Source organism: Lontra canadensis, unplaced genomic scaffold, assembly GCF_010015895.1.
Source record: "Lontra canadensis isolate GAN:19392208 unplaced genomic scaffold, GSC_riverotter_1.0 scaffold35, whole genome shotgun sequence".
In the NCBI taxonomy this organism is placed as follows: domain Eukaryota; kingdom Metazoa; phylum Chordata; class Mammalia; order Carnivora; family Mustelidae; genus Lontra; species Lontra canadensis.
Genome location: NW_022631029.1, coordinates 7,661,477 through 7,682,709, shown reverse-complemented (window position 1 = coordinate 7,682,709; position 21,233 = coordinate 7,661,477). Strand labels below are relative to the sequence as shown.

Genomic DNA, 21,233 nt, shown 5'->3' with positions numbered 1-21,233 from the left:
TCAGAAAAAAAATGACTAAAGGATAGTAGTTAGCTCAAGGAATTTGTGGGAGGGCTGGAGAATGGGTCTTGGAAACTGCAGCCAGGCACAGGACTCAGGTCACATTGCTGGCCTGCTCTGGCAGAGACTTTTCTGCCACACCCCTGGGCACAGGTCCTTGCTCTACCACAGTCTCATTGGGATCTATGCCATCCTGCTCCATTTCTGCCATATTCCTCCACTCTCACCAGAAAATGGAGGTTGTGGTTCTTGCTGCCTCATGTTGCTCCCTTTTGAGTCCAAATTTTATGCAGTGTGTCTAATTTGGGAAGCTTTGGTCACATGCCCGCACTAGCTGCAGGAGAGGTTCGGAGAATGAGTCTGGCTTCTGCCTTAGAGAGGCAGCACTCATTTTATGATGTATTCTGCAAACATGGGTGTGCAGCCAAAAACGGGACTGCAGTCAGCTACTCCCTCACTGGCACATTGTGGGCTGATTTGGATCCTGATCATCACTTTGGATTGGTGAACCACGTATTGCTCCTTTTCCTGGCCCTTCATGTCCAGCCTTTTACTCAAATTTAAATCTCTTCCCTTACTGTATTTCTAAGTTCATTCGTATAAGAGTTTGGTAAATTAATACGTGAGTAGAGACTTTACCATTTTCAGAAGAGTGTTAGTTGAATAGGAATTCTACCAGGGTCCCTAAATTTTTGCTAGACTAGTTGTTAAAAGGTGCAGGTAGGTTCCTGTGTGTGTGATTCCTTACCTAGTGGGGTATTCTTCTACCACGTTGAGCACTGTCCTCAACCATCCCTCCTCAGTGAGACTCAGAACATGAAATGGAACGTGAGCTACATGAGTTTCCTAGTACTGTTTTTTAAAGGGGACAAAAGAAAGGTAAAATTGATTTTTTAATCACATTTTATTTAATCTAATCTAATACTTCAACCTGTAATCAGTATAATATTAAAAACTATTTTCCCCCTTTTTGGTACAAATCCTTGAAATCTGGTTATGTTTTGAACTTGTAGCACGCTATAGTTTGAACATTACAGGTGATGGCCAACTACATGTAGAGGATATTGGACCAGCACAGCTTCAGAGGAATGTGAGGGAAGAATTGTTTACTCTATCCTGTGGAAATAAAGTGATTTTAAAAAGTTGTTTATGAGGGGCGCCTGGGTGGCTCAGTGCGTTAAAGCCTCTGCCTTCGGCTCAGGTCATGATCCCAGGGTTCTGGGATCGAGCCCCGCATCGGGCTCTCTGCTTGGCAGGGAGCCTGCTTCCCTTCCTCTCTCTCTGCCTCTGATTTCTGTCTGTCAAATAAATAAATAAAATCTTTTTTTTTTTTAAAGTTGTTTATGAGGCAGAATTTGGAAATTGACCCTACATGTTCAGTTTATTTTCTTATTTATTTATTTATTTAAAGATTTGTTTATTCATTCTTGAGGGGGGGGCTGAGGGAGTGAGAGTCTCAAGCCAACTCTGCATTGAGCAGAACATCACGTGGGGCTTGATCTCATGACCCTGAGATCATGACCTGGCCTGACAATTAGAGTCAGCCACTTAACTGACTTGACTGTGCCCCCAGGTGCCCCTTTTCTCCTTTAAATGAAATATTGATTTTATTTTACACTTCAGCCAGAAGAAAAAAAAAAATCCAAAAAGTGGTACTAGATTTTTTTTTTTTGAGTTTCAGTGATTGGAAGAAAAGATTCCTAATACCGGTAGTACATGTGTTACTTCATGGTTTCTCATTGTTCCTTAGTTGGAATACTTAGTCCTAATGTGTTGAGCTTTGAATTACTTAGGTTATGAATGACACTGAGGAAAAAGCAAAAGATTTTCCATCTGCAAACTAATTAAGAATGTTGACAAGTCAGGGCCAATAAAACTTCTAGACTAGTGGTTATCCAGGTGAGTAGAATCACCTTGACAGGTTTTGTTTTGTTTTGTTTTAAGATATTTATTTTAGAAAGAGAGTCTCATGGAGGGCAGGAGAGAGAGTCCTGAAGCACACTCTGCGAGCATAGAGCCCAACACAGGTCATCTCTGTCACTCCCCCCGCCCCGCCGATGTCATGACCTGAGCAGAAACCAGGAGTCATCTGCTTAACCATCCTAGCCACCCAGATGCCCTTCACCTGGAGAGTTTCTTAAAATGAAAAATGGCTAGGGCACCTGGGTGGCTCATCCTGGCTCCATGCTCAGTGGGGAGTCTGCTTGAGAGTCTCTGCCCCTCCCCCAACTCATGCTCATATGTGCACTCTCCCGAAGACCCGTGCGCTCGGTCAAATAAATCTTAAGAAAGGAGAGAATGGCTGCTTCCCTCACCCTATGCCCTGAATTCTGATTTAGTGTAGGTAGGACTGGGGTCATTTCTAAATGTTCGCATTTTCCCCCAATTTTATCAAGATCATATAGCATGTATAAGTTTAAGGTATATACCTTAATGATTTGACTTACATATCATGAAATGATTACCACAATAAAAGTTTGGTTAACTTCTGTCACCTCATATAGATAAAAAAGGTAAAGAAAAAGGAAGTTTTTCCCTTCGTGATGCAAGCTCTTAGGATTTACTCTCCTAACTTTTCTCTATACCATGCAGCCATATTAGCTACAGTCATCCTGTTGTACATTATCTCCCTAGCACTTCTGTATCTTACAGCTCTGAGTTAATACCTTTTGACCACATTCATCCTGTTCTTCCTCCTCCCTGTGCCCACTTTTAGTAATCAAAAATTGATCTCTTTATGAGTTTCTTTTTTTAGATTCCACATATGTGAAATCATGTAGTATTTGTTTTTCTCTGACTTACTGGCATAAAGCCCTCAATGTCCCATCTGTGTTTCACAAAGGTCAGAATTTCTTCATCCGTTGGCAAACACTCAACCATTTTCCTATCTTGTTATAAATAATGCTGTGAACATGGGGTATAGATGTTTCATTGACATAATGTTTTCATTTCCAGAGAATTTTTTTTTTTAAGATTTTATTTATTGGGGCACCTGGGTGGCTCAGTTCACTAAGTGTCTGCCTTTGGCTTAGGTCATGATCCTGGGGTCCTGGGATTGAGTCCTGCATAGGGCTCCCTGCTCAGCAGGGAATCTGCTTCCTGCTTTCCCTCTGCTGCTCTCTCTCTCTGTCAAGTAAACAAATAAAATCTTCAAAAAAAAAAAAAAGGATTTTATTTATTTGAAAGAGTGCATGAGAGAGAAAGCAGAGGGAGGGACAGAGGGAGAACCATACTCCCTGCTGAGCTTGGAGTCCAGTGATGGGCTTGATCCCAGGACTCCGAGATCATGACCTGAGCGGAAGACAGATGCTTAACCAACTGAGCCACCCAGGTGCCTCGAAAATTTTCATTTCTAATAAATTTCCAGGTTGATGCTGAATATGCTGCTCCATGGATCAAAGTCAGACATACCTTCAGAAAAAATTAATTGGTAATGTACTCAGTGGAGTAAGGAATCTGAGAAAAAAAATTCATGAGAATAAAGAAAACAAAACCAGCTCAGAATTGAGATCTAATTACAGTGTCATAGCTGTACAGAAGAGCCAGAAAGCAGTCTTCCCAGGTTGAAATATAAAGTCAGAATGCTCAAGAAGAAAGTAGTAGTGCCGTACATATTATGTGGTCAAGAGCCCAGAAATACAGTTATACTTCTCTCTGATATGGGGTGGGGGAGCAACTAAGCCTGGAAAAGGTGAGGGGAGCTAAATGAGAAGGCTAATGATTTAATTGTGTGAAGAAAACTAAAACACTGTGATTTATGAGGGATTGATAGAAGGTGGAAAATAGTGGTTTTTGAAGCAAAAAAAAAAAAAATCATTCCCCTCAAAATGTCTCCCTCTCCCATTTGATATATAACTTTTGTAAGATATGCAAGCTTAGAGATGATCTTTTTCCTTTTTGTACCTATTGAGAATCATCTTAAATCTAGGCTTAAGTTTCAAAATGCTTTTTATTTTATTTATTTATTTATTTATTTATTTTTTAAGATTTTATTTATTTATTTGACAGAGATCACAAGTAGCAGAGAGGCAGACAGAGAGGAACGGAAGCAGGCTCCCCGCTGAGCAGAGAGCCCTGGGATCGTGACCCGAGCCGAAGGCAGAGGCTTTAACCCACTGAGCCACCCAGGCGCCCCTCAAAATGCTTTTTAATAATCTGTGTATATTTTTTGCTTAGTTATCAGTCTGTCAGTTTGTTTGTTTTTTCTTTTGAGGCACTTGACCTGAGTATTATAACCTTGAAAATTACAGCTAAACCTGTTAAAAGCATAGAGTTGATCAATCACAGTACTAACTTCTGAATGTCTACCTCAGATTTTTGTCTTTTCCTCTTTTTTTTTTAAGATTTTATTGATTTAGGGGCTCCTGGGTGGCTAAGTGGGTTAAGCCTCTGCCTTTGGCTCAGGTCATAATCTCAGGGTCCTGGGATCAAGCCCCACATCAAACTCTCTGCTCAGTGGGGAGCCAAGCAGACTTCCCAATGAGTGCAGGGCCTGACCAGGGTTCAATCTCACTACCCTGAGATTATGATCTGAGCCGAAATCAAGAGTCCCGCCCTCAACCAGCTGAGCCACACCGGTGCCCCTATAGCAGTGGTTCTTTTTTTTTTTTTTTTTTTTTAAGATTTTATTTATTCATTTGACAGACAGAGATCACAAGTAGGCAGAGAGAGGCAGGCAGAGAGAGAGAGGAGGAAGTAGGCTCCCTGCAGAGCAGAGAGCCCGATGTGGGGCTCGATCCCAGGACACTGGGATCATGATCTGAGCCCAAGACAGAGGCTTTAACCCACTGAGCCACCCAGGCGCCCCTATAGCAGTGGTTCTTACAGGGTGGTCCAGGACCAGTCCTCACCAGTACCCTTGCAGGCTTGCTTAAGGTCAAAGCTGTTTTTACTATAATACTGAGATGTTATTTGCCTTTTTCACTGCCAATTTCTCATGAATGCACCAGTGGTGATTTTTAGAGGTCATGTATGATATGTGCACAGCAGATTGAATGCAGAAGCAGACAAGAATCCAGCTCTTTAATTAAGTCCGCTCTTAAAGAGTTTTGCAAAAATGTAACAAAGGCAACTCTTATAAATTTTTTGTTTTGGCAAATGCAAGCATAACCGCCACGATATTGCAGATTCAGTTCTAGACTATGGCAGTAGAGTGAATATTGCAATAAAGCGAGTCAAATGAATTTTTTGGTTTCCCGGTATGTATAGAAGTTATTCATGCTATACTGTGGTCTGTTAAGTGTGCAATAGCATTATGTCTTAAAGAATGTACATGCCTTAATTTAAAAATACTTTATTCCTAAAAAATGTGCTAACCATCATCTGAGCTTTGAGTGAGTTGTAATCTTTTTGCTGGTGGAGGGTCTTTCCTCGATGTTGATGACTGCTGATTGGTGGTTGCTGAAGGTTGGGATGAATGTGGGAGCTTTTAAGATTTTATTTATTTGTCAGAGAGAGAGAGAGAGTACAAGCAGAAGGACTGGCAGGCAGAGAGAGAAGCAGGCTCCCCACTGAGCAAGGAGCCTGATGCAGTACTTGATCCCCGGACCCTGGGATTATGACCTGAGCCGAAAGCAGATGCTTAACCAATTTAACCACCTAGGCACCCTCATTTCAGCAGTCTTTTTTTTTTTTTTTTAAAGATTTTATTTATTTATTTGACAGAGAGAGATCACAAGTAGGCAGAGAGGCAGGCAGAGAGAGGGGGAAGCAGGCTGCCTGCTGAGCAGAGAGCCTGATTCGGGGCTTAATCCCAGGACCCTGAGATCATGACCTGAGCCGAAGGCAGAAGCTTTAACCCACTGAGCCACCCAGGTGCCCACCCCCCCCCGCCCCCGCCCGGTCATTTCAGCAATCTTAACAGCATTGTCACCAGGTGTAGATTCCATCTCTAGAAACCACTTTCTTTGCTCATCTTTAAGAAGCAACTCTTCAGGGACGCCTGGGTGGCTCAGTTGGTTGGACAACTGCCTTCGGCTCAGGTCATGATCCTGGAGTCCCGGGATCAAGTCCCGCATCGGGCTCCCGGCTCCGCGGGAAGTCTGCTTCTCTCTCTGACGTTCTCCTTGCTCATGCTCTCTCTTACAGTCTCTCTCTCAAATAAATAAATAAAATCTTAAAAAAAGAAAAAGCAAATCTTCATCCATTAAAGTTTTATCATGAGAATGCAGCAATTCAGTCACATCTTTAGTCTCCGTGTTGTAGTTCTCTTGCTCTTTTCCACCTGCAGTTACTGTCTCCACTGAAGTGTTGAACCCTTTAAAGTCATCTGTGAAGATCAGAATCCATTTCTTTTAAACTTCTGATAATGTTGATATTTTAATCTCTTCCCATGAATCATGAATATTCTTTTTTTTTTTTAAGATTTTATTTATTTATTGGAGAGGGAGAGAGAGAGAGAGAATGAGAGGAGAGAGGTCAGCAGGAGAAGCAGGCTCCCTGCTGAGCAGGGAGCCAGACGTGGTACTCATCCCGGGACTCCAGGATCATGACCTGAGCTGAAGGCAGTCACTTAACCAAGTGAGCCACCCAGGTTCCCGAATCATGAATATTCTTGATGGTATCTAGAATGGTGAATCCTTTCCAGAGTTTTCAGTTTACATTGCCCAGATGTTCAGAGGAATCACTCTCTATATCCAAGCATATATACCTTTACAAGATACCTTTTTTAAATTATAAGACTTGAAAGTAAAAAAAATACCGTCATCTTTGGGCTGCAGAATGGATGTTGTATTCGCAGACATGAAAACAACAATATCTCGTCGTTCGTGTCCATTAGAGCTGTTGGGTAATCACATGCGTTGTCAGTGAGCAGTAGAATCTTTTTTCTGAGCAGTAGCTCTCAATAGTGGTCTCAAAATATTCAGTAAGCCCTGTTAAACACATGTGCTGTCATCCAGCCTTTGTTGCTCTGGTTATAGAGTATAAGCCGAGTAGATTTAGCATAAATTCCAGGGGCTCTGGGATCCTTGGAATAATAAATGATGAGCATGAGCTTCACCATGAAGTCACCAGCTGCACTGAGTCCCTAATATTGTGTCAGCCTGTTCTTTGAGGCTTTGACGCCAGGCATTGCTTTCTCCTCTCTAGCTATGAAAGTCCTAGATGGCAACTTCTTCAAATATAAGGCTGTTTTATCTACACTGAAAATCTGCTGTTTGGTGTAGCCACCTTTGTTAATTATCTTAGGTCTTCTAGATAACTTGGCGGTAGCTTCTACGTCAGCACTTGCTGCTTTACCTTACCCTTTTATGTTATGGAGACTGCTTCTCAAACCACATGAACCAACGTCTGCTAGCCTCAAACTTTTCTTCTGCAGGTTCCTCACCTCTCTTCAGCCTTTGTAGAATTGAAGAGAGTTGGGGTCTTGCTCTGAATTAGGCTTTGGCTTAAGGGAATGTTGTGGCTGGCTTGATCTTCTGTCCAAACCACTTAAACTTTCTCCTTATCAGCAATAAAGCTGTTTAGTGTTATCATTCATGTGTTCACTGAAGTAACACTTTGAATTTCCTTCAAGAAGTTTTCCTTTGTGGGGCACCTGGGTGGCTCAGTCGTTAAGTGGCTGCCTTTGGCTCGGGTCATGATCCCAGGATCCTGGGATCGAGTCCAGCGTTGGGTTTCTTGCTTAGCAGGGAAGCCTGCTTCTCCCTTTCCCACTCACTCTGCTTGTGTTCCCTCTTTCTGTCGTTCTCTGTGTCTCTGTCAAATAAATAAATAAAATCTTAAAAAAAAAAAAAAAGTTTTCCTTTGCATTCACATCTTGACTGTTTGGCATAAGAGGCCTAGCTTTTGGGCTACCTTGGCTTTTAGCATGCCTTCCTCACTAAGTTTAATCATTTCTAGCTTTTGAAAATGACTCTTCCTTTCACTTAGAAACAGTTGTTATTAATTGGCCTAATTTCAGTATTATTTTTGTCTCAGCGAATAGGGAGGCGCAAGGAGGGGCAATTGGCCAGTTGGTAGAGCTGTTAGAGCACACACATTTATCGATTTAAGTTTGCCATCTTCCATAGGTGAGCTTTGTTGGGCCCAAAACAGTTACAACAAGTAACTTAGTAACATCACAGATCTTGTTGTCCAGTCACTATTAAAAAATATAATGATAAAATTTGAAATGCGAGAATTCCCTAAATGTGACACAGAGACATGAGGTGAACAAATGCTGTTGGAAAAAACAGCACCAATAGACTTGATCAGTGTGGGTTGCCACACATCTTCATCTAAAGAACAAAAACAAAAAAACATCGTGTGGTGAGCACAGTAAAGTGAAGCACAGTAAAACTAGACAGGCTTTTCAGCTGTTATTTATGTTAATGTGACTGGTTTGTGATACCCGGGTTTTAATTTCTAGTGTGGTAAATATCAGTAACTATACCCATGTTAAAAAGAAAAAAAAAAAAAGGCTATTGGGAATCCTCAATAATTTTTTGAGACCCAAAAAGCTTGAAAACAACTGTTCTGTAGTAACTGGTTTCATAAGTTTCCTTTACGACCTTATGTAAAGCACTGGTTCTAAACTTGAGCATGCATTAGTCACCTGGAAGACTTGTTAAGATAGATTGTTGGCCTGTTCCCCAGAGTTTCTGATTCAGTAGTTCTGAGATGGGACCTGTGAACTAGTGTTTCTAACAAGTGCCTGGGTGATGTTGGCCTGGGTGATGCTGTTGGCCTGGAAACTGTATCACTGGTATAAAGAAATACTGCTTATAATGAAGGAAATCTAGGTATTGAGTACCTACTTAACTTATGCTCATAACAACTCTGTAGGGAGTTAGGTGTTCTCCCCCTTTCTATTTTTTATTTTTATTTTTTTAAGATTTTTTTTTTTTTTTTGACAGCACAAGCAGGGGAGCAGCAAGCAGAGGGAGAAGTAGGCTCCCCACTGAGCAGGAAGCCTGATGAGGGGCTCCAGGGGCTCAGTCCCAGTACCCGAGGATCATGACCTGAGCCAAAGGCAGACACTTAACTGACTGAGCCACCCAGGTGTTCCTCCCCCTTTTTATTATACCTGAGGAAACTGAAACTTGGGGACACCCAGCTAGAAAAGTACAGCAGCAATTCAAGTCTAACTTCAGGCCTATTCTCTTTACATAAACTCCTTGCTTATCTTTTTAATTGGTGATGGCTTTATTGAGATCTAATTCTCGTGTAATTCACCCATTTAAAGTATACAATTCAGTGTTGTTGTTGAGGGGCAGACAGAGACAGAATATCAAGTTGACTCCCTGCTGAGCACAGAGCCAAAACAGGGCTCAGTCTCGTGACTCTTAAGATCATAACCTGAGCTGGAACCAAGAGTTAGATGCTTCACCAACTGCAGCACCCATGTGTCCCTGGTTTTTGGGGGGTGGGGCGGTTGATTTCTTTTAGAGAGAATGCACACATGAGCAGGGGTTGGGACAGAAGGAGAGAATCCCAAGCAGGCTCCTCTCCGAGGGTGGGATAGGGGACTTGACCACATGACCCCAAGATCATGACCCAAGCTGAAATCAAGAGTCAGGGGGCATCTGGGGGCTCAGCTGTTAAGTGTGTGTCTTCAGCTCCGGTCATGATCCCAGGGTCCTGGGTTCGAGCCCTGCATCAGGCTCCCTGCTCGGCGGGATGCCTACTTCTCCTCTCCCACTCCCTCTGCTTGTGTTCCCTCTCTCGCTGTGTCTCTGTCAAATAAATAAAATCTTAAAAAAAAAAAAAAGGGGGAAAAGATATAATCTCTCATCTGCCTTCTTTTTACCTTCCTAGACTAGTGTTAGATGTGTGTGTCTGGAGGAAAAAAAATCTTTTTTTCAATTTACAGACTATACATGGTAATCCTTTCATGCTGCTCTGTATGCTGAGGTAACAGCAACAAGAAATGAGTTGCGTTATCATCAGAAATGTGTGGTTCAGGCTATAGTAACCTTCCTTAGATTAAATTACCAGGAATCTTGTGGGGGGTGGTTTTATTGGCTTCTTTTTTAAAACAAAAGTATCTTAGTTAAGCATTCTTTAATGCTGCATTTCAGTAGCAATGTAGGGAGGTCCCTCCAAAAGGGATTTCATAAGTTTTGTCTCTACTGTGTTTTTCACTAGGCTGTGGTGGGAGTAGTTTTGATCCTGGGTTGAGAATTGCACACCTGTGAAATGTATTTATCTTACTGATCTTTTAGAACATTGGTCCCCATACTTTTTATCACTCAGTCCATAGATAAACTATTCTTTAAACATACACCCAAATATATTTTTATAAATTACATACTGGTGGTACTACTGTACCAACATGCAAAAACAAAGGGGGTCACAGTTTAAAACAAGATCTGATATTTTCTTCATAGATCCCACTTGATGGCCTTGCTTTCTTTGGTAGATAATTGTTGCTCTGAATGCTGTGTGATGCTGGAGAGTTTTGCATTTGGTTTTGGGTATTGTGACCTCCTCAGAAGCTTTGGGTATGGCAGCCCCTCCTCCTCACCTTACCTAGGGAGCTTGCCTCAGATGGCTTCCTTTTGGGGCTGGATTCCTGATGTTGCCTTGTTCACTCACTGCCGAATCTTGTCACTGCAGGTACAGGTGCAGGTACAACAGTCTCCGCAGCAGGTCTCGGCTCAGCAGCTCTCCCCGCAGCTCACGGTTCACCAGCCTGCTGAGCAGCCCATCCAGGTCCAGGTGCAGATCCAAGGCCAAGCACCACAGCCGGCAGCCCCTTCCATCCAGACCCCGTCTCTGCAGAGCCCCAGCCCTTCGCAGCTGCAGGCGGCCCAGATCCAGGTGCAGCACGTGCAGGCAGCCCAGCAGATCCAGGCTGCAGAGATTCCAGAGGAGCACATCCCACATCAGCAGATCCAGGCCCAGCTAGTGGCTGGCCAGTCTCTTGCCGGGGGTCAGCAGATCCAAATCCAGACCGTGGGTGCCCTTTCCCCACCACCGTCTCAGCAGGGCTCACCCCGGGAAGGGGAACGGCGGGTTGGCACAGCCAGTGTCCTCCAGCCAGTGAAGAAGCGCAAAGTGGACATGCCCATCACTGTGTCCTATGCCATCTCAGGGCAACCAGTGGCTACCGTGCTGGCCATTCCACAGGGCCAGCAGCAGAGTTATGTGTCTTTGAGGCCAGACTTACTGACAGTAGACAGTGCCCACCTGTACAGTGCCACTGGGACCATTACTAGCCCTACAGGAGAAACCTGGACCATCCCTGTTTACTCTGCCCAGCCCCGTGGGGATCCTCAGCAGCAGAGCATTACCCACATTGCCATTCCCCAGGAAGCCTACAATGCAGTTCACGTCAGTGGCTCACCCACGGCCCTGGCAGCTGTAAAGCTGGAGGATGACAAGGAGAAGATGGTGGGCACCACGTCTGTAGTGAAAAACTCCCATGAAGAGGTAGTGCAGACCCTTGCAAACTCTCTCTTTCCAGCACAGTTCATGAATGGCAACATCCACATTCCAGTGGCTGTGCAGGCTGTGGCAGGCACCTACCAGAACACAGCTCAGACTGTCCATATATGGGACCCTCAGCAGCAGCCACAACAGCAAACTCCCCAGGAACAGACGCCGCCACCGCCGCCACAGCAGCAGCAGCAGCAACTCCAGGTTACTTGTTCAGTAAGTGACGACTTACCTGTAGGGCAGCCTGCTCCCCCAGGGCCAAGTGCAACACAGAACTTCCTGGCAACCTCTAGCTTGTTTACTGCAATGATGTTGGTCTTCCAGTAGTATATTTAAGATTTTAGTTGAGTTTGGGGGGGGGGGAATAGAAGCAGCAGGTGAAAGCTATAGAACAGTCAGGCATTCTGTCCTGGTACTTGGAGGTAGATGGAATGATCAGCAGCTGCTTTGGGGATAAATGCCATGCATGCTTCTTTGTTATCCCTTTTTAAGAAGAATAAAGTTCTAGGGAAGGACTAATGGGACATGCCGAGTATTATCTGAGTTTAATAAGCTATTCTGTACACCACAAATGACTGAATCTAGTGGAATCCTTATAGTTTAATACACAGGCTATAAACTCACCCCAATGGAGAGGCTGTGAAATTATTCCTTTTGAGTTATCTGTGGACACACTGTAGGTGAATTAGCAGATGTAAAATACTTCCTGGTGGGCCTGTTAAAAGTAATCACCTTTGGGAGTGTCAGATAAGCCACCACAGCAGTTTTTTTATGTTCCTTAAATAATCAAGCCTTGGTTAATTTTCTATTATGGAAGCTATGTTGAAAAAAATGTTTTAACTTTTTATTTTGAAATAATCTTAGACTTATAGAAAATAGAACTCTTTTGAAATTCCAAATTTAAAATTAGCTCTTTTTTTTTTATTGTTAAGCCTTTTCTTTTTTTAAGAGGGAGAGTGTTGGTGTGAGCAGTGGGTGAGGGAGAGGCAGTCTTTTTTTTTTTTTTTTTTTTAAGAATTTATTTATTTATTTGACAGATGGAGATCACAAGCAGGCAGAGAGAGAGGAGGAAGCAAGCTCCTTGCTGAGCAGAGAGCCCGATGTGGGGCTCGATCCCAGGACTGTGGGATCATGACCTGAGCTGAAGGCAGAGGCTTTAACCCACTGAGCCACCCAGGTGCCCCAGGAGAGGCAGTCTTAAGCAGATTTAAGCAGACTGTGCTTGGTGTGGAGCCTGACTCAGAGCTTGATTTTATGACCCTGAGATCATCATAACCTGAGCTGAAATCAAGGGTCGGAGGCTTAACTGACTGAGTCACCCAGGTTCCCCTAATTGTTACGTCTTTTTAAGGATACCACAGAGGTGTGGATAAATTTATTCCTTGAGACTGTTAGCAAACTTTAGGGCCTCTGGTCTCATGGGACTGCTAAACGCAAAGTGCCTCAGAGGGCAGGGGCTCCTGGGAATGCATGCAAGGGGCTGGTATAAACAGAGCACTATTAGACTAGGGACCGTACGTACTCAGAAACTCAGGCTGGAAGCACAGGCTGACCAAGCAGTTTCAGAGGCTGGTATATTATTATAGGTGACTTTGTTAAGGACTATTAAATATGCAGCTGTCAGGGCCTAGATGTAGAACTGTCATTGCTTCAGGTAGCTTATAGTCCAGTTTTGGAGTGATAATGTATGATTCCTATTTCTGAATTTCTTATAAGGCAGCATAATCAAGCGTGACGTTTTATGTTCCACACACACAAAAACTGGGTATTTAGAAACCATTCTAGGTTAAAAAGTCAACAGAGGCATCTTTGTGGGAAAAGTGGCATTTGATCTCTGTAGCTTCAACTGACAGAAATGGAGCAGCATCCTTACAGAGCCAGAGATGGACAGAAGGGACATGGCCTAGTACAGCATGAGAGGGGGGCTATGAGAGAGGAGTTAGTACAGGGAGCAAAGGATTTTATCTTCCCAAAGTGAAGAGTTGAGCTTGACCTGATCTGTGGTAGGAAATGTTTCCATAATCCTAAGAGTTGTGATAACAAGAATCAAGTATGGATGTTTAGAATTAATTGTATGTAGGTGAAACCAGCCTGGAGAATTATGATGTAGCTCAGCTTTTGCTCATAGGGATGGAGGACATCAGGCCTTTCCTCAGCTTTCCTGGTCCTTATGGTCCAGTCTGCAGGTCAGGCCTCTTTTCATGCTCATCAGGCTCTGTAATTTCCATTTCTGGGCCCTTAAGCAAGAGAAGATCCTTGTGGGAGTTCATCTTAGTAGGCCCGTGTTCTTCAGAGGCAGTGTCTCCTTTGGGAAAGTCTTACAGGAATAAATGTCAGGTATTACTAGAAAAGGAAAATTTGAGAAGAATACCCATCATGTGGGAAAGGTGAGTTTGTCCATTTATACCACAAACATCCTTCTGCCCTCTGTATTGGGCTTAGTGCCGGGTGCTGAGGAACAGATATGAATAGTTTCTGCCCTTGGAGTACTCGTAGTCCATGGGGAAGATAATTGTGCTGTGATGTGAGTTGAACCCTAAGGAGAGCTGATGACAAAATATTGTACTCTTCCCCTGGCATATCCTTTATGAAAGTTATCACCTGCCTTTAAAACCAGATTTATGGTGAAACCTCCCTCTCTTGAGCTTGCATCCACCTCTGTCTGTGGCCCCGTTTCTCCACTCTGCTTTATTCCCAGAGTTCTCAGGCATTATCTGTACAAGCTGATTCTGCCTACTAACCAGTTTTCTCTCCAATTTATCACTGATTCTGTTCTTGTCAAGGTCAGCAGTGACTTCTTGTGGCCAGATCCAACAGGCATGTCTGTTTTTATCTCACAGCAACATGACAAAATAGACCATACCTACCTTCTTGGAATTCTCTGGCATGGTTTTCCTCCTATCCACCACTGTCTTGGGGGTTTTTTTGTTTTTTTTTACTTCTCAGGAGAGTTTACTGGTGCTTCTATCTGAACCGTCCATACTCATGTTCCTCAGAACTCAGTACTAGCCTTCTTTTCTCTTTAAATAGTTTCTGTCTGTGGCCTTGGTTTTCAGCACCCGCTGGATGGCTGGTGCCACTGAAGGTGATAGTCACTGACAGCATCTGCCAGGCACTATTTCAGTGTTACACAGGTTAACTCATTTAATTCACACACCAACTTCATGAAGTATGCACTACTATCTCCATTTTATAGATGAAGAAAATGAGACACAGATTAAACAGCAAGACCAAAGCCATGATTAGTAAATAAAAGAGTTGGGGTTCAACCCCAGGTAGGCTGGCTCTGGAGCCCATGTCTTATACCCTGTGCTGCACTGAGACACAGAACTTTATCTCTAGACCATGCCTTTTCCTTTAAACCTTTCTCGTGCCTCCAGCAGCCTATTTTTCATTCACTTGGATTTCTTGACGCTATCTCAGCCCTTCATTAGCATCACCTCTACTGCTATTGAGAAATTCTCCTCTCGGGACACCTGGTTGGCCCACTTGGCTAGAGCATGTGACTCTCAATCTTGGGGTCATGAGTTCTAGCTGCGTTTTGGTTAACGGAGTTAACTTAAAAATAGATATATAGGTGGGTGGGTGGATGACCTGTTTTAAGAAACAAAAACAGAACTTTCCTTCTCAGAAAGTGGTACCATCTCCACCCATTTGTTTAAACCGGAAACCCAAGAATCATCCTTGAGTCTGCTTTCCCTTATTTTTCACAGCCAACTCGTCAACAAGCTACTTTGGTTCTACCACCACACTTCTCAGCATTTCTTAAATCTTCTCCATTGCCATCCTAGTCCAGGCGACTAGCGCCTTTGCCCTTCAATCCATTCTCCATAAATCAGAATTTTTTTTTTTTAATGTAGGATGATGTCACTTCCCAGCTTAAAACTCTCCAGGGACTCCATTATGAAGAGGAAGGAAAACTCTGTACCACAGTGTATAAAGCCCTACTTACATCCATAGTTTTCGTCCTGGTTGGGATCACTACTACCCCACCCACTGACAGACATTTAGACATGTAAAAGAATTTTGTTGTCAAGATGCTTGGAAATGCTATATTAGTGGGGGAAGGCACACAGTAAAGGGGGCCGGGCGAAACACCAGAAGCAAAGTACTGCCCCACATGCCCTGTCGCTCACCTACTTATCTAGTCAGACTCCAAGATTTGCAGCTTGGATAGGTGGTATTGCCATTGAACAAGATAGGAAGGGAATAGATCTGCACAGGGAAAGTGTTGAGTTCTCTCCATAGATGGTAATCTGAGGTAGTTGTAAGATGGAGACATACAGTACCCCCGGGGTATATTAATGGCAGATCTAGCTTGGAGGTGCATAGTTAGCAATCATTTCCACAAACATGGAAGTCTAAACTGGAAAAGTGGGTAAGACTCACCAAGGAGATGGTAGTTGAACTGGGAAGTGTGTCTAGAGTGGAGCTCCTGGGTTGACAAACATTTAAGAGCCTCACACTGATACTGCTTTATTTCCTTATTTAATTACCTTTTGAAAGCTAAGAGGAGAGTTTTTACTTTTTTTTTTTTTTTTTAAGATTTTATTTATTTATTTGACACAGAAAGAGAGCACAACTAGGGGGAGCCCGATGTGGGATTCAATCCCAGGACCCCGGGATCCTGACATGAGCCAAAGGCAGTAGTTTAACTGACTGAGTCACCCAGGTGCCCGAGAGTTTTTACTTTTATTCATTGATAAGCAGCTTTATGTTTCATAAGTTATTTTGTCTTCAGTTTGAATGATTTGACATTCCTTAGCCCTTTGGGTGGGCCCTGGCATGGAGAATTTCTCAAAGGAATTTGTTCAGAATATAGACTGGTGTGTGAGGCCCAAGAACCTATGCCTGGTATCTTTGTTGGTGTTTATCCCGCCCAGTATGGGGATTGTGATTGACGCTCATGGACATTTCATGTGCCACTTTGTGTGCACAACTTACTTTTAGACCATTGAGGACAAGACAACTCTTCCTTTGGAGGCAGGAAGCTAGAGTAGTACCTCCTATCTTCAGAAAATACCCTTAGGAAATAGAGCAGTATTATTGAGAAGGAATTTGGGGGGGTAAAAAACAACATTATATATAGCTAGAGGAGCCATAAACATCTTTCAGGTCTTTTCTTATCTTTCAATGGCACGAGAGAGAACACAACTTGTGCTTGTTGTACTTTTCTTTTTCCAAAACAATGATTTTCAACCATGGCTGGACATAAGAATCACTGGGAGCTTTTAGAAATCCTGATGTCAGGCCCCCATCTTAGACCAACTAAATCATAATCTGTACGGATGAGGCCCATGCGTGGATATATTCTAAAAGCACCCCAGATGTTTTTAAGTGCACTCAAGTTTAATGGTCATTACTCTGGACACTTGATAATTCAAAGTGTGGTCTGCAGACCAGCTCCCTTACTTGGGAACTTGTTAGAAATGCGGAATCTCAGTTCCCACCTGAGACCTTTCAAATCAGAATCTACACTTGAAGAAAATCCATGATTTTTTTTTTTTTTTTTTTTTTTTTTTTGCACTTTATAGTTTGGCAAGCACTGCTTTGGGCCAGTAGTTCTGAGTAGTGACTAAACTTTAGAATTGCCTTTTTATGTGGGAAGGTATTTGAAAGACTGTAGTCTCTTTAAAAAGAGATTCTGGGGTCGAAGTCAGGTATTGGTATTTCTAATTCAGAGATTCAGAAGTTCAGCCAGGGCTGAGAAGCACTGCAGGAGCCCTAACTGTACTTGGGGTAAGGAGTAGAACTCCAGTGGTCTTTGAAAGTAGGATAACAAGTGGAAGAAAGATACTTTTTTATTACAAGAACCACAGGTAATATTTTTCTAGCATTTTTGTGGAAGGGCCTGGTGCAAAACAATACTGACACATTTTGATGGTTTCTCTCTTACAGGCTCAGACTGTCCAGGTTGCTGAAGTTGAACCACAGTCACAGCCACAGCCTTCCCCAGAACTTCTGCTTCCAAATTCTCTGAAGCCAGAAGAAGGGCTTGAAGTATGGAAAAACTGGGCCCAGACGAAGAACGCTGAGCTAGAGAAGGATGCTCAGAACAGACTGGCACCCATTGGGAGTGAGTGTTTATTGGTTGGGGCGGGGTGGACTCTGGCTAAAATGTAACGGTACTGAAACAGCAGGAGGACGTGATAGCAGGAAAGTGGCATCCTTTGGCTCTGGGGGTTAGGGATCACCATCTGAAATAATACGCCGAATTCAGCAGACCTGACCTGCTGCACATGAGCAGGATTTATGGTGTTTGCCCAAGACCAGGCATATTTGTACACATGGATTTCTGAAGTCAACCTAGCAGATCTGCGCAGAGTGAATTCTGGAAGGAGATAGGAACCAGTGACTGTCTTTAAGGCCCTTCTTCCTTAACATTATGTTTGTATTCTTCCTCATCTTACAGAGTATGGATTTTGCGGGTTTTTTGCTTTCATGTCTTGGCCCCAATAATAATTTTGAAGGTATGTGAGGTGGGGAGGATTGTGGGAAGGAAACGGTTAGTGTAAATAGGGCATACATGATTATTGTCTTAGTAGGCCAGTTCTGACCTTAGATGCAGGTGACTGTTTCTGTCCTAGCTCCCTGATGATCACTATCTAACCTGAGTGCTCCCAGGGATATGAGCAGCCAGTTAAGAGGTTACTCTTGCCAGGATCCCATTCACCTTTGGGGGTCACCTTTGGCTTGTGTTGCAGGGCGCCAACTCTTGCGATTCCAGGAAGATCTCATCTCTTCTGCTGTGGCTGAGTTAAATTATGGGCTCTGTCTAATGACACGGGAAGCTCGAAATGGAGAAGGTGAACCCTATGATCCAGATGTGCTCTACTATATTTTCCTGTGTATTCAAAAGGTAGGAAACAGACTCCAGAGGAACGTGTTCAAGCTGTGTTCCTGTTGGGTATTTGCTGGTTACTCAAATTAGTAAAATGATAACCAAGTGGTTTTAAGGAAGTTCTCTTTCAACTAATAATGAGTTTTTATTTTTTTAATTTTATTTTAATTAAGTTAATTAACATAGAATGTATTCGTTTCAGGGGTGGAATTCAGTGGTTCATCAGTTGCACATCACACCAAGTGCTCATTATATCATGTGCCCTCCTTAATGCCTGTCACCCAGTAACCCATCCTCCCCCCCCCCCCCCAGCAGCCTTCAGTTTGTTCCCTGTAGTTAAGAGTTTCTTCCGGTTTGTCTCTGTCTCTGATTTCATCTTATTTTATTTTTCCCTCCCTTCCCCTATGATCCTGTTTTGTTTCTTAAATTCCACATATGAGTGAAATCAACTATATATTGAGTTTTTTAATGTACATTTTTAAAAATTGCAGAAGATTGAACATGTTTGCTTCAAAAAAAATAAAACAGACATCAGCCATAATCCCATCATCTAGAGAAATGTTTGCTAAAATATTTGTTACAGTATCTGAGAGCCTTTTTAAAAAAAACACAAAGCATTTATATAATAGATTTTATTAAAGTAAATATGGTTTGCATAAAAGTAATCTATCCAAAACAAAGTCTGGTGTTAATATTCAGCTCATTTTCTCATTGTTCTCTGCATTAACACAAAATAATATTTGAGAATCTAGCTAGAATAGGCAACTGTAGGTAGGCTTTGAGGACATCTAAGGTGCAGTGTGACAGGGAAACTTGATTTAGGACCCGCAGTTCAGGAGAGCAGGGGTGGATTTCTGAGTGTGTGAGAGCTCTTGTGGTGAAGCCCTCAGTGTGATGGAGGAGCGCCTGCTGGTTGGGATTCACCCTGTTGCCTGAGCCTCAGAAAAGTCTGCCTCCCTCTTTGTTTCTCTTTCTTCCCAGTCACACAGGGCACTTGAGTAAATTGCTTTACATACTCGGTTTCATTCCGTGCTCTCCCTGGTCCTGGAAGGCAGGCACAGTCATTTCCACTGACAAAAAAACTGAGCCCCAGAAGTTAAAATACTCGCATGAGTTACTTAACCTACACCATGGCTAATAAGAGGCTGGCCCCAGAGCCTGCATTAGGTTTTTTGCTACCACAAGACAATGCCTTGCCTGGGTGAAATAGCGTTTGCAAAATCTGTCCCATTGACCAACTCTCCACAGAGTGTTAGCAGAGTCATTTCACATGATCTGAAGTATACTCTGGAAATGTCATATGCAGGACCTTTTTGACCTGTTAGGTTGTTTTGTTAAGGGTAGGGAGAGGCGATGATACTGGTAGCACAATGTTTATTTCCCCTGAAAGTTTTACTCAGGAGATTATCAACAACTTTTATTGTTTTTCTTTTAGTATCTTTTTGAAAATGGAAGGGTTGATGACATTTTCTCCGATCTTTATTATGTTCGATTCACGGAGTGGCTACATGAAGTTCTGAAAGATGTTCAGCCCCGAGTCACTCCACTTGGTAAGCGTCTTCTTAGTCCTTGGATGTCTTTCCCACCTGGGTTTAAAAAAGGTCAGCTGCCGGTGTGGTTGCCTGTGATACAGCGTGTGGGTGAGGAGGCTATAAATCCTAGGTACCAGCCTCAGCTTCTGTGCTGCTTGGCCTGGTATGCAAGGGGCACTGCATACCAGACAGAGAACCCGGCAGGTCCCAGTGTGGCAAGGACATGGGGGCATGGAGAGTTGGGGTACTCTTTTTTGTTTAATTAAAATTTACTGATTAAAATTAGAATCACTGCATTAAGAATTATGAACTGTTTGATCTGTAGGTTACTCATGTTACATATTGGGGTTTTTTCCATGTGTTTGAATATGCACACAGATATATCTAGGTGTATATATAGATACATAGAGATATTCTACATATATAGAACATAATTTTTGCTTTACCCATATAACCACCTGAATAGCATGCGTTGGAAAGAACAGGAGTTTTACAGTAGAATGTCTGAGGTGTCTGTTTTGTTTTTTAATAAACTTTTATCTTTTTAGAGCAATTTTAGGTAGACAGAAAAAATGAGCAGGGCATAGAGAATTCCCATAATACTCTCTCACACAGTTTCTTCTGTTATTTAATATCTTGTATTGGTGTGGGGTATTTGTTATAATTGATGAGCGAGTGTTGATATTAGTAACTAATGTCTGTAGCTCACATTAGGATTCACTCCTCCTGTGCTGCATTCTGTAGGTGTGGACAAATGTATAATGACATTTATCTGTAATTACAATATCATACATAAGTTTCGGGTCTAAAATCCTCTGTGTTCCACCTGTTTATCCCCCTCCCCCCACATCCCTGGCAGTCACTGATCTTTTCACTGTTCCATAGTTTTGCCTTTTCCAGAATATCATATAGTTGGAATAATTCAGTATGTAGCTCTCAGATTGGTTTCTTTCACTTAGCAATATGCATTTAATGTTCCTTTGTGTCTTTTCATGGCTTGACAGCTCATTTCTTTTTATTGCTGAACAATAACCCACTGTATGGATGTGTGTGTTTATCTACTCACCCATTGAAGGACATCTCCGTTGCTCCCAAGTTTTGGCAATTATGAATAAAGCTGCTCTAAACATTGTGTGCAGGTTTCTGGTGGAAGAACAGACAAATCACTGGAATAGCATAGAGAGCCCAGAAGTAGAGTCACACAAATATAACCGGCTTATCTTTGACAAAGGAGTAGAGGCAGTTCAGTGGAGAAGAGCAGTCTTCTCAACAAATGGCGCCGCAGCAACAGGACACTCAAGTACAAAAACGTGAATCTAGATGCAGACCCTACGCTGTAGACAGAATCAACTCACACTGGGTCATAGACCAAAATGTAAAAAGCAAAATGGTAAAACTCCTAGAAGATAACATAGATAACATAGAAAATCTAGGTGACCTTGGGTTTGGTAGTAACTTTTTGGATGTAACACCAAAAGCACAGTCCGTGAAAGAAAATA

General features: G+C 42.7%; 1 protein-coding gene across 6 annotated transcripts in view; it reads left to right on the top strand.

The window, feature by feature from the left end:
* Nucleotides 1-21,233, top strand: part of QRICH1 (glutamine rich 1) — a 52,180-nt gene that overhangs the window by 23,479 nt on the left and 7,468 nt on the right. For all 6 annotated transcript variants that reach the window (XM_032868007.1, XM_032868008.1, XM_032868009.1 and 3 more), the window contains 4 exons: nucleotides 10,540-11,577; nucleotides 17,260-17,437; nucleotides 18,066-18,220; nucleotides 19,638-19,752. In XM_032868007.1, coding sequence (XP_032723898.1) covers nucleotides 10,540-11,577; nucleotides 17,260-17,437; nucleotides 18,066-18,220; nucleotides 19,638-19,752 — 1,486 coding nt within the window. The remainder of the gene's footprint in view (nucleotides 1-10,539; nucleotides 11,578-17,259; nucleotides 17,438-18,065; nucleotides 18,221-19,637; nucleotides 19,753-21,233) is intronic.